Genomic DNA, 13,018 nt, shown 5'->3' with positions numbered 1-13,018 from the left:
GAGGCGCGGGGCGCGGGGCGCGGGGCGCGCGGGCCTCAAGTTTTGACTCTGAATTCAGAGTAAATCCTCTAAACTCTCACGGTTCAGTCTTTAAAAACTCTTAAATGTTTAATGTGACTCCAGGTTCGGGCGCGTGCGTCCTTGTCGCTCACGTGACTCTCTGATCGTCACTTTTTATTCTTTAAACGTCGCCACAAAGGAACGCGCGTGCACGTTTGATGTGTTTTCAAAGCTGCACGCGCCCAAACAAGCTTCATTAAGAGCGCGCGCTCCGGCCTCTGCTGAGCACGCGCATCACACTCTCAGCACGCGCACATTTATCTTCAACACGCGCATCACCACCGCGCGTAAAGACGCATCCACCCGCGCGCGGCACGAGAGCGCACGAGAGCGCGCGGCACGAGAGCGCGCTCCTGCTCTGGGCCTACAGAGAGTTCATATAGATTTATACACACACGCGTACGCGTGCACGTGCGCGGTCTGTGGGTGAGGGTTTGTGCGGCGCGTAAAACTCTTCAGATTCTGGAGTTTGAGCCGCTGCAGGAGCTCAGATGCTCAGGAACATCAGGTGTGACTCTGAAAACATCAGTGTGGCTCTTTCACTCTGTGGCTCTTTCACTCTGAGAGCCGTGGTTGTTTTGTTGTTTGTGTCACGTGCAGAATCTGATGTTCCGCGTTCCCTCATAACACGCGCGTGTTCCGTTCCGCGCGTGTTCCGCGGAGGAGAAACAGAAAGAGAAACAGAGGAGTTTGTTTTTCATTGAACAGTTGAAACGTTCAGAGCGTTTCTCTAAAACTTTCAGTGAACCTCAGTCCTCTGACTGTGAGTGACGCGCGGCTCAGCGCGGCTCAGTAATGAAAGAGTCAAAGTGAAAGACTCGGGGCCCGCGGCGCGGGTCGCGCGGAGCCTCGGGTGTGTTTGGCGCGTGCTCGTGGCGTGTGTGTGTGTGTGTGTGTGTGTGTGTAAAAGTTTGTTGTGTGATGTTCGTGTGAACAGACGCGGGTCTAAACGGCTCATTACGCACAGAATCAGCCGCGCGTCAGATCCGCCACAAAAACAATTCACCAAACTCATAATGAGCTCGCGCGGCGGTGAGAGCGGCGGTGCGCGCGCGAACCACGCGGCGTCAGAGCGTAACGAAAGCGCACGCGAAAGGAGCTGAAAGGACGCGATCCAAACGCGCGGCTCAAAGGACATAATCCAAATGAAGCGCGCGCGTAATTGTGATTTACGGCACTTTTGAATTAGCAGCGGCCTCGTGCGGGCGCGCGGACACAAACTCGCGTGGAGTTTTCCGCGCGGTGAGAGCGCTGTTGATCCGGCGTCACGCTGCGGTATTCAAACGCGCTCAGCGCCATTAGCGCGGCTCTTTCTGCGCCTTTTCCTCCAACACACGCAGATGAAAAGCGTCCGCGCCGCGGGGGGCCGCGCCGCGTTTACCCCAAAACCACCGCGCCGGGCTCGTTAGACACGTCCACACATCCAACAGCACACGCACGAGCTTCATTAGCGCACACACGCACGCACACGCGCACGCGCGTGCACAGCTGCGGGGGCGAGAGAGGAGGAAGAGGAGGAAGAGGCGCTGGAGCCGAGGTCACGAGACACTCAGACACTGAACTAAACCAGAGAGACTCACGAGAAGAGCCGCACAGGAGCCGCACAGGAGCCGCACAGGAGCCGCACAGGAGCCGCACAGGAGCCGCACGGGCCCTCGGGCTGTGGTGTGTGTGTGTGTGTGTGTGTGTGTGTGTGTGTGTGTGTGTGTGTGTGTGTGTGTGTGTGTTCCTCTGACGCAATGAGACAAGTCAAGAAGAATACTCTGGTTTAGACCTGGTTTAGTCCTGGTTTAGTCCTGGTTTAGTCCTGGTTTAGACCTGGTTTAGTCCTGGTTTAGACCTGGTTTAGTCCTGGTTTAGTCCTGGTTTAGTCCTGGTTTTAGTCCTGGTTTAGTCCTGGTTTAGTCCTGGTTTAGTCCTGGTTTTAGTCCTGGTTTAGTCCTGGTTTAGTCCTGGTTTTACCTGGTTTAGTTTGGTTTAGTCCTGGTTTAGTCCTGGTTTAGTCCTGGTTTAGTCCTGGTTTAGTCCTGGTTTTAGTCCTGGTTTTAGTCCTGGTTTTAGTCCTGGTTTAGTCCTGGTTTAGTCCTGTTTTAGTCCTTTTAGTCCTGGTTTAGTCCTGGTTTAGTCCTGGTTTAGTCCTGGTTTAGTCCTGGTTTAGTCCTGGTTTAGTCCTGGTTTTAGTCCTGGTTTAGTCCTGGTTTAGTCCTGGTTTTAGTCCTGGTTTTAGTCCTGGTTTAGTCCTGGTTTAGTCCTGGTTTAGTCCTGGTTTAGTCCTGGTTTAGTCCTGGTTTAGTCCTGGTTTAGTCCTGGTTTAGTCCTGGTTTAGTCCTGGTTTAGTCCTGGGTTTAGTCCTGGTTTAGTCCTGGTTTAGTCCTGGTTTAACTTGGAACTTGGTCTTTTACTCTGAGTTTGGACAAAACACAAACGAGGAACATGAAGGATTTTACAAACATTTATCTGGAAACATTTTACACAGAATTAAATTTTTGGCAAATTTATAAATTCAATACAACAACATCAGTGAAACCGGTCCAGGTCTCTGGGCTCTGGTCTGGTCCCTGGTCTGGTCTTTGGTCTGGTCCAGTCCTTGGTCTAGTCCTTGGTTTAGTCCTTGGTTTAGTCCTTGGTCTGGTCCCTGGTCCAGTCTAGTCCTTGGTCCAGTCCTTGGTCTACTCCTTGGTCTGGTCTTGGTCTAGTCCTTGGTCTGGTCTTTGTTCTCCTCCGAGCTCCTGGTCTGGTTCCTGGTCTGGTCCTTGGTCTGGTCCTTGGTCTAGTCCTTGGTCTAGTCCTTGGTCTAGTCCCTGGTCTGGTCCTTGATCTAGTCCTTGGTCTAGTCCTTGGTCTAGTCCCTGGTCTAGTCCTGGTCTGGTCCTTGGTCTAGTCCCTGGTCTGGTCCTTGTCTAGTCCTTGGTCTGGTCTTTGGTCTAGTCCTTGGTCTGGTCTTTGGTCTCCTCCGAGCTCCTGGGCTGGACCACGAGTTCGGGGAATCCGGTCTGAGGGTCCATCTCTCGGGTGAAGCTCAGGTCTTGAGCTTCTCCGATCACGACCTCGGCCGTGGTGAAGACCTTCAGGTTCCCCAGGACGTGACCCCCGACCGTGTGCCCCCTGCTGTCCGACAGGCTCAGGTGCAGGTGGGCCTCAGGGTTCAGCGTCCCCACCAGAGACACGATCTCGAAGTGACCGCTCAGCTCCAGAACCTGACAGCAGCACGAGAAGAACACGAGGTCAGAGGAACCCAGACACTAGAGGGTTCAAAAGCTCTGTCCAAACCTGAGAGGAACCTGAAAACCACTGCTGCTCCAACCGGACACTAGAGGGTTCAAACGCTGCATCCAAAACTGAGAGGAACAGGAGAAGAACCTAGAGAACCAGACAGAGATTCTTGCTCTAACCAGACAACAGAGGGTTCAAACGCTCCATCCAAACCTGAGAGGAACAGGAGAAGAACCTGAGAGGAACAGGAGGTCAGAGAAACTGGAGAACCAGAGAGAGACTCCTGTTCTAACCGAACACTAGAAGATTCAAACACTCTGTTCAAACCTGAGAGGAACAGGAGAGGAACAGGAGAAGAACAGGAGAACCAGAGAACTACTGCTGTTCCAAGTGGAAGGCTCAAATGCTCTGTCCAAACCTGGGAAGAACCTGAGAGGAACAGGAGAAGAACTGAGAGAGGAACTGAGAGGAACAGGAGAAGAACTGGAGAGGAACAGGAGAAGAACTGAAGAGAGAGAGGAACTGAGAGGAACTGGAGAGGAGAAGAACTGAGAGGAACAGGAGAAGAACTGAAGAGGAACAGGAGAAGAACTGGAGAGGAACAGGAGAAGAACTGAAGAGGAACAGTAGGTCAGAGGAACTGGAGAACCAAAACTTCTTTCAGAGTTTTCAGAGTTTGGAGATTCGATTGTTTCTCCGTTTCCACCAAAAAATGTTAGAACGTGTTAAATAAAAAAACTGTAACTATCACATTAATTCTGTGTTTTGTTTTGTTCGTGCTTTTGTGTCGTTCATATTTGACTTTTTTGCGTCTCGTTGTGTTTGGTGGAATGTTTGTCCGTTACCATGGCGACGGTAAACTATAAACGGTCACAGTAGATCATTGATTAGTCAGATCAGATTAAAGTGTAAAGTGTCAGAGTTTGTCGTTAAGGCTGGGTTAGTGTTGCCATGGTGACATGTCTGCTGTCGTGTGGTGTGTTGTTGCCGTGGTGACATGTCTGCTGTCGTGTGGTGTGTTGTTGCCGTGGTGACATGTCTGCTGTCGTGTGGTGGTGTTGTTGCCGTGGTGACATGTCTGCTGTCGTGTGGTGTGTTGTTGCCGTGGTGACATGTCTGCTGTCGTGTGGTGGTGTTGCCGTGGTGACATGTCTGCTGTCGTGTGTTGTTGCCGTGTGACATGTCTGCTGTCGTGTGGTGGTGTTGTTGCCGTGGTGACATGTCTGCTGTCGTGTGGTGGTGTTGTCGTGTGACATGTCTGCTGTGTGTGTGGTGTTGTTGCCGTGGTGACATGTCTGCTGTCGTGTGGTGGTGTTGCCGTGGTGACATGTCTGCTGTCGTGTGGTGGTGTTGTTGCCGTGGTGACATGTCTGCTGTCGTGTGGTGGTGTTGCCGTGGTGACATGTCTGCTGTCGTGTGGTGGTGACATGTCTGCTGTCGTGGTGACATGTCTGCTGTCGTGTGTGTTGCCGTGGTGACATGTCTGCTGTCGTGGTGGTGTTGTTGCCGTGGTGACATGTCTGCTGTCGTGTGGTGGTGTTGTTGCCGTGGTGACATGTCTGCTGTCGTGGTGACATGTCTGCTGTCGTGTGGTGTGTGTGTGCCGTGGTGACATGTCTGCTGTCGTGTGGTGTGTGTTGGTGTGACATGTCTGCTGTCGTGGTGTGTGTGTGACATGTTGTGTTGCCGTGGTGACATGTCTGCTGTCGTGTGGTGGTGTTGTTGCCGTGGTGACATGTCTGCTGTCGTGTGGTGGTGTTGTTGCCGTGGTGACATGTCTGCTGTCGTGTGGTGGTGTTGCCGTGGTGACATGTCTGCTGTCGTGTGGTGGTGTTGTTGCCGTGGTGACATGTCTGCTGTCGTGTGGTGGTGTTGCCGTGGTGACATGTCTGCTGTCGTGTGGTGGTGTTGCCGTGGTGACATGTCTGCTGTCGTGTGGTGGTGTTGTTGCCGTGGTGACATGTCTGCTGTCGTGTGGTGGTGTTGCCGTGGTGACATGTCTGCTGTCGTGTGGTGTGTTGTTGCCGTGGTGACATGTCTGCTGTCGTGTGGTGGTGTTGTTGCCGTGGTGACATGTCTGCTGTCGTGTGGTGCTGTTGTTGCCGTGGTGACATGTACTTCCTGTTGTTTCGTGTTTTGTCTCTGGTCTGTGCTCTGGGGGAATAAGTGAAATATAAAGTGTGTGAGTGAAAACTGCTCGTGTTTGTGTTTAAACTCGTCACAAATGTAAAAACACAGAGTCAGAGTTTGAGTTAAAACTCTGTCGATTTTGCTGAAATCTGAAGTTCCTGTTTCTGTTTTTACAATAAACTCGATGAATCTGTCAAACTGTGACAGGAAGAAAATGACAAAAGGGACAAATCTGTGCCATGTGCCGTTTGTTGCCGTGGTTACCTGGTTGCCGTGTGTGGCTGGGGTCACCTGGTGGGTGTCCGTTGCTATGGTTACCGGTTTGCCGTGGTTACCTGATTGGTTTGTGCGTTGTCATGTTTACCTGGCTGGCGTCGTGGGCAAGTCGCAGTCGGTGTGTGTGTTGTCGTGCGTTGTCATGGTTACCTGGTTGGTGCGTTGTCATGGTTACCTGTTTGGCGTCGTGGGTGTTGTCGGCGGTGGCGTGGGTGAGCCGCAGTCGGTGTGTGTGTTGTTGTCGTGGTTACCTGGTTGGTGTTGTCGGCGGTGGCGTGGGCGTGGTTACCTGGCCGGTGTGTTGTCATGGTTACCTGGTTGGTGTTGTCGGCGGTGGCGTGCGCGAGCCGCAGTCGGGCCGACGTGACGCTGCCGACACACGTGACGATGAACGGAGCTCGGAGTCGATTCTGATCCACGAAGTCCTGAAGAGACGAGAGAAGCTCCGAACCCGGACCCACCCGAAGACCAAAGACCCGGACCGAGGACGGACCCGCCTGAAACCAGACCAGGACTAAAGACCAGGACCAGGACCGGACCAGACCGGACCAGGACCGGACCAGGACCGGACCAGGACTAAAAACCAGACCAGGACCGGACCAGGACCAGACCAGGACTCAAACCAAACCAAAGACTACACCAGAGACCAGAGACCAGGCCAGAGACCACCAGACCAGGCCAGAGACCTGAGACCAGAGACCAGACCAGACCAGGACTAAGCCAGAAACCAGGACCAGGACTGAATTAGGACCAACCCAGAGACCAAAGACCAACAGAGAGGAAGGACCAGCCTGAAACAAGACCAGGACTAGACCAGGACTAGACCAGGACTAAACCAGGACTAAACCAGGACTAAACCAGGACTCAACCAGGAAGCAACCAGGACTCAACTAAGACCAGGACTAAACCAAACCAAAACTAAATTAAACTCCAGAGAACTTGACTCACCATGTTCCGTGTTTGACTTGTGATCGAGCACAGACACAGACACACAGAGACACAGACTGGACTTTGAACCGAGTCCAGTTATTAGTCCAGACCAGATCCAGACCGTTTCGAGTCCTGTAGTCCAGACTCATGTGCGGGACTCTGCTGCCCCCTGATGGACACACAGAGAAACAAAAGTGACCAGAGTCAGTACAGTCACACTTTCTTTGTGTTTTGGTCGTTTTTGAAGCAGATTTTTTTGTATTTTACTTAAACAAAAGTCAGTTTTTGTTTCTCTTTACTGTTCCAGGATCAGATTTGTCCAAAATAGAGACACTGGGACATTTCTTGAATAAAACTGTGGGACAAATCAGTGGTTTTGTATTAAATCTGTGGGACAGGGGACACAGGGACGTCTGGACACTTTACGTTAAACTAGAACTTTACTCATAAATAAAACATCAATGACAGAAAATAATGTGACGTCTGAATTTCTTCGCGTCGTCAGTGAAAGCGTCTCGCTCCCGTGTTCGTCCCAATCGACTCTTTTGGGTTTGAAGTTGTTCTGACTTTTCCTCGTCACAAACAAACAAACCTGGACTCGCGTCTGTTTGGTTTTTTGTTTGAGTTGAGTTTAGTCCAGTGGAGAAACTGAAGAGTCAAACCTCCAGACGTGATCCACAGATGATTCCAGCGAAGGTGTGTGGAGTTTAAAAACACAGTGGAGCTCTTCCTCTGGTGTTTTTATTGTTGGAGTAAAACCTGACATGTTCCTGGAGACAAACGGGGGCTCGTCTCACATTTTCACACAGGATTTTTCTTGTGTCTTAATTAAAAAAAAATTTAAACCAGGTGATTTTCTCTTCGTTTTCCAAACACAGACAGTTGATTGTTTTTGCGGCGACGTCACACTGGGGGATTCTACATGTGTGTCTATGCCGGAATGTTCAGCGGTTACCACGGAAACACAACGTGACACATCAGACACAACCAGTGTTGGGAAGTTTACGTTTAAAATGTAATCCCCTACAGATTACAGATTACACACCCCAAAATGTAGTTTGTAACAGAATCCATTAAATTATTTAAAGTGAGTAGAAAAACAAGAAACAAGGAAATCGTAACATAAGAAGTTTTGTCTGATTAAAGAAAATAAAAAGATGTTAAATCCTGTTTTAGACCTGGTTTAGATCTGCTTTAGATCTAGTTTAGATCTAGTTTAGGCCTGGTTTTAGTCCTGGTTTAGACCTGGTTTTAGTCCTGGTTTAGACCTGGTTTAGTCCTGGTTTAGACCTGGTTTTAGTCCTGGTTTAGACCTGGTTTAGTCCTGGTTTAGATCTAGTTTAGTCCTGGTTTTAGTCCTGGTTTAGACCTGGTTTTAGTCCTGGTTTAGACCTGGTTTTAGTCCTGGTTTAGACCTGGTTTTAGTCCTGGTTTAGATCTAGTTTAGACCTGGTTTAGTTTCCGGCAATGAGTGGCTGAAAATGTAAAAACAGTTAAATCTCTCTGTGTTTAATCCATTTATTTGCACAAAGTAACTGTAATCCAATTACCACTCACTGAAACAGTAACTGTAACTGAATACAGTTACTCATCATTTGTACTCTGATTACTCTGGTACATGTAATCTGTTACTCCTCAACACTGGACACAACAGACACAAAACAGTTTTAAGATCGTCTGAAAACTCAAGAAAAAAAAACAAAAACAAAAAAACAAAAGTCGTCCCTGTGTCTCTGTCCCACAGATTTACACAAAACCACTGATATGTCCTAATTTTATTTTATTTTTTAAATGTCCCAGTGTCTCTATTTTGGACAAATCTGATCCTGCTGCAGTAAAGAGAAACAAAAACTGACTTTTGTTTCAGTAAAATACAAAAAAATCTGCTTAAAAAATGACAAAAAACCACAAAGAAAAAAAAGTGACTATTTTTACTCGTTTGAATGAATTGTCTCTGCAGAACAATTTTACTTATTACCAACCAGCACGAAAAATAAATTAATAAATAAATTAATTAATCAATTTTAAAAAGCTGTGACACAGAGGAGGTGTTTGTCCCTGTTTATTTACTCTCATTTCATTTCATTTTACATTTGTAGCAATAATCAACTAAATAGAACTGTCCCGGGTTTGTTTTATTTACTCTTTGTTTAGTTAACTTCATCACAATAAACAACAGTTACTTTAAACATATTTTATTTGGTTAAATTTATTCGTTTGGTTCAACATTTCACTCACCAAACTCACCGGTTCACCTGTTCACTCGTCCACCTGGTCTGGAGACAAAGGAGGGGGCGTGTCCTGAGACGAGGGGGCGTGTCCTGTGATGAGGGGGCGTGTCCTGTGACGAGGGGGCGTGTCCTGAGACGAGGGGGCGTGTCCTGAGACGGTCATATTTAAAGCCTCTGGAGGGTTCAGTTTTTCTTCGTTTTATGGATTTTGTTTGTTAGATTTTCATATTTCATTTTAAGTTTATAGTTTATTTGAAGCTCTTGTATTTAAAGGGACTCAGGTCCTGGTAAGAAATTTCACAGCTCAGTTTAAAAACAGGTAAAGTGTCCAGGGGAGCTCACCTGGGTTTGTTTTGGGGGGAAATATAAATTTGTTGCAGACACTTAGTTTTTCTTTTGTTTCATTCATTTCTGTTGTTTTTTATTTGATTTGAGCAACTTTTTTTTTTTTTTGTAAATATGTTTGATTTCATTTTTGTCACATTGAACGTATGAATAAATATTTAGGTGAAATGGACATTTTTGAATCTGCCTCCTGATTTTGACGACTTTAACTTCCCCAAACTCCAGCTTTTATTTTGAAAATCTGCACATCACTCTGGTCTGTTCTGTTGTTTTTACTTCACTTTACTTCAAAATAAAGTTGAGATTAAATCACTTTTTTTGTTGCTGAACGTTGTTGTGTGCGTCGTGTCACCGTGGTAACAACTGAACATCGTCACAGCAAAGAATCAGTTCTTTATTGATGTGAAGATTATTACAAGAACAAAAAAAAGAAAAGAGCAGCAAACAAAACTCAGAGGGACGATGTACAAAAATTTTTTTATTTTTAAATCACATTTTCGGCAAAATGTCTTCGTCAGATAATTTTTTTGTTCTTGCGTTTCTTTTCATTTTCTGTCGTCCAACTATATTTTTTTTCACTTTTTATCGTTTTTACACAAAACACAAACTGTTTGTTCTGTGACTAATGTGACTCAATGTTTCTTTAAGTTTTGTTCTTTCTTCTCTTGATCGTTGTGGAGAAACTGTTCATCAAGAATGTTTATCCTTTGTGGACCTTTACACACACAAACACACACTTACACACACACATTTACACACACATTTATACAATAAAAACATTCACCTGAAGATCCACAGACCTACAGCTCGACACTTCTGGTCTATTCCACAGATATGAGCCATAAACCAGGTCCAGGTCCAGGTCCAGGTCCAGGTCCAGGTCCAGGTCCAGGTCCAGGTCTTAGGTCCAGGTCCAGGTCCAGGTCCAGGTCTGTTCAGCTGAATGGTTGGTCGTCTTCGTGAGTCCTGCGTGGGGTCTTTTGGCTCGTGTGGGTTTTCCCGTGGACTTGGAGGATCCTTTTACTGGTGAAGGTCTTGGCGCAGACTGAACAGCTGAAGGGTCGGTCCCGCGAGTGCGTCGTCACGTGTCTCGTCAAGTTCGAACTTTCGGCGAAACCTTTGTGACAGACCGGACAGCTGAAAGGTCTCTCGCCCGTGTGGACTCTGCGGTGAGACACCAGCGTCGTCCTGTGGGCGAACGTCTTCAGACACACCGAACAGCTGTAAGGCTTTTCCCCCGTGTGCGTTCTCATGTGCGTGTGCAGCCCCCCCTTCAGAGCAAAGCCCTTGTTGCAGACTGTACAGCTGTAGGGTCTCTCGCCCGTGTGCGTCCGAGCGTGAGACGTCAGGTGCGTCTTCTGGGTGAACGTTTTCTGACACACGGAGCAGCTGAAAGGTTTCTCTCCGGAGTGGATTTTCAGATGGGAGCGAACGTTGATTTTCTGGGCGAAGGTTTTCTCACAGACTGGACAGCTGTAAGGTCTCTCCCCCGTGTGGACGCGGACGTGTCTCTCCAGGAACAGCTGATGTCCAAACGTCTTGGTGCAAAACGGACACTGGTGTTTTCTGTTTGCAGAACTTTCAGCTGTTCCCGAGGCGTCTCCAGCGTCCACGACGGCTCTGATGTCCCTCTGCGTCTCCCGTCTCTGCGTCTCCCGTCTCTGCGTCTCCCGTCTCTGCGTCTCGTCTCTGTTGGACTCCGTTTGTGGTGGAGACTCTTGTGTCTGTGGGACGAGTCTGTAAAGTGACACATGTGGAGTGAGTGAAATGTTCAGACGTGTGAGTCACAACAGTTTAAATGGACGAGTTACTCTGGACGCTGCTCTTCCTCCTGTTTGACGCTTGGCTCCTCTGGCTCCTCTTTAACCTCCGGCTCGTCTGGTGGCTCCTGCGGCTCCTCTTTCATCTGTGGCTCCTGTGGCTCCTGTTTGACCTGTGGCTCCTGTGGCTCCTGTGGCTCCTGTTTGACCTGTGGAGTCTCGGGGAGTTCCTGTTTCAGACCAGGACTGAGCCAAAACATCTGAACACCTGCAGGAACAGAAAGAGGAGCTGAGACTGACCTTGTACCTGCAGCTGTTCAGAGCCACAAATATCATAAATATCACAAATATTAGATTAAATATCACAAATATCATAAATATTACAAATATTAGATTAAATATCACAAATATCACGTGTGTCACATTCTATATTTTATAAATATCACAGGTTGTAAACTCTGAGTGTTTCTTGGTTGTAAATTTGCTTCAGGAGGAAAAGTTCACGTCAGAACTGAACACGCGCACGCGCACTCGTACCTGGGTTTAAAGCTTCACTGTGGAGTTTTTCTGGAGCAGGTTTCCCCGGGGGCAGGTCCCGGTCCTCGGTCTGGAGCAGAGCCGCGGGTCGCTCTGGTCCTGTCCGGGTCAGCTCTGTGGAGCGGCGCACCTCCTCTTCATACTCCGCGATGGTTTTCTCCAGCAGCGCGCAGATTTCATCCGCAGCCGCAGAGAGAAGCTCGTGCACGTGCGTCCGCAGCGCGCGACGTTTGCACATTTTAACAACTTTACTTTTACTTTAGCTCAAACCCAGAGACACTGCGCTCTTCTGCCCACCGTGTTTACTTCCGGGCATGAGCCTGCGCATGCGCAAACGATATTCACGCGACTTGAGTTTAATGCAGTTTTTGCTTCGTTTCCCGCGTTTTTGTCACAAACGAAACTTTAACGAAACAGAACGAACAGAACGAACAGAACTCCTGAAGTGAACAGAGACTTTACTTCAGTGACACGTTTCTCCAAACACGGAGACAAGCGCTGTGTAACAATAACAAATAAATAAATAAATAAATAAAATTAAAAAAATAAAATAAAAAATAAATAATAATAATAATAATAATAATAATAATAATAATAAAGTGTTTTGAGTTTTTCACGTTAGTGATGAATAAAGTGCAGTTCCTCTGTTGTCCACGCGGTGTCTCTGCAGACCGCTCCGTCTCTGCGCACGACACACCAAAGTTAGTCCCCGAGTTTAGACCTGGTTTGGTTCTGGTTCTGAGTCTTGTTTTAGTCTTAGTTCAGTTCTGGTTTAGACTTGGGTCAGTTCTGTTTGAGTCCTGGTTTAGTTCTTGCTCTGTCCTGGTTCAGTCCTGGTTTAGACTTGGTTTGGTTCTGGTTCGGTCTTGGTCCAGTCCGGGTCCAGTTCTGGTTTAGTCTTGGTTTAGTCCAGGTCCAGTTCTGGTTCAGTCCGGGTCCTGGTTGCTCCTCTTGGATGTGGGTCATGTTGTTTGGTGAGAGGCCGTAAACCGTCGCCTGAGTCCGGGTTGTTGTTACGTAAACCCGCGGCGGGTCTCTGGAAGTCTCAGCGGCTCTGCGCGGTTACACAAGCCGCTCTGTGAGCACCGCGGCCCGGCCTCTCTGCCCGCGGCGCCCGGTAACAGCGCTCCGCCAATCACAGGCCAGCTCCCGGTGGGCGTGACCAATCACAGCCTCGGATTCTGTGACGCAACAACCTTCAGTGTTCTGCCACACTGACCGAGATTCAGAGCGAACCATGAGCGAGACCGGACTGAACCAAGACCAGGACCAAGACCAGAGCCAAGACCAGGACCAAGACCAGAGCCAAGACCAGACCAAGACCAGGACCAAGACCGGACTGAACCAAGACCAGGACCAGGACCAAGAGCCAAGACCAGGACCAAGACCGGACTGAACCAAGACCAAGGACCAAGACCAGGACCAAGACCAGAGCCAAGACCAGACCAGACTGACCAAGACCAGAGACCAAGACCAGGACCAAGACCAAGACCAGGACCAAGACCGGACTGAACCAAGACCGGACTGACCAAGACC

General features: G+C 48.5%; 2 protein-coding genes across 3 annotated transcripts; both read right to left on the bottom strand.

The window, feature by feature from the left end:
• Positions 1–2,496: 2,496 nt before the first annotated feature.
• Positions 2,497–8,968, bottom strand: LOC110163845 (bifunctional protein GlmU-like). Its single transcript, XM_055149171.1, has 4 exons — positions 8,848–8,968; positions 6,628–6,778; positions 5,994–6,176; positions 2,497–3,257 (listed from the first exon to the last, which is right to left on the bottom strand). Exons 2-4 carry the CDS (start codon positions 6,628–6,630, stop codon positions 2,985–2,987), a joined length of 459 nt encoding a protein of 152 aa, XP_055005146.1. The 5' UTR covers positions 6,631–6,778; positions 8,848–8,968; the 3' UTR covers positions 2,497–2,984.
• A 1,146-nt stretch (positions 8,969–10,114) lies between these two features.
• LOC110163861 (zinc finger protein 771-like) lies at positions 10,115–12,008 on the bottom strand. Of its 2 annotated transcripts, XM_055149144.1 has the most exons (4): positions 11,483–12,008; positions 11,155–11,213; positions 10,997–11,118; positions 10,115–10,922 (listed from the first exon to the last, which is right to left on the bottom strand). In XM_055149144.1, the coding sequence occupies exons 1-4, from the start codon at positions 11,718–11,720 to the stop codon at positions 10,121–10,123; spliced, it is 1,221 nt and encodes a 406-aa protein (XP_055005119.1). In that variant the 5' UTR covers positions 11,721–12,008; the 3' UTR covers positions 10,115–10,120. The 2 variants fall into 2 exon arrangements, with proteins under 2 accessions (XP_055005119.1, XP_020784527.2); XM_020928868.2 differs by having other exon boundaries at positions 10,997–11,213.
• Positions 12,009–13,018: the final 1,010 nt, after the last annotated feature.

The sequence above is a fragment of the Boleophthalmus pectinirostris genome, unplaced genomic scaffold, assembly GCF_026225935.1.
Source record: "Boleophthalmus pectinirostris isolate CB_2022bp ecotype Guang Dong unplaced genomic scaffold, ASM2622593v1 HiC_scaffold_13, whole genome shotgun sequence".
Taxonomy (NCBI): domain Eukaryota; kingdom Metazoa; phylum Chordata; class Actinopteri; order Gobiiformes; family Gobiidae; genus Boleophthalmus; species Boleophthalmus pectinirostris.
Note: the sequence above shows the minus strand (reverse complement) of the source record. Positions and strands in the feature narration are given on the sequence as shown.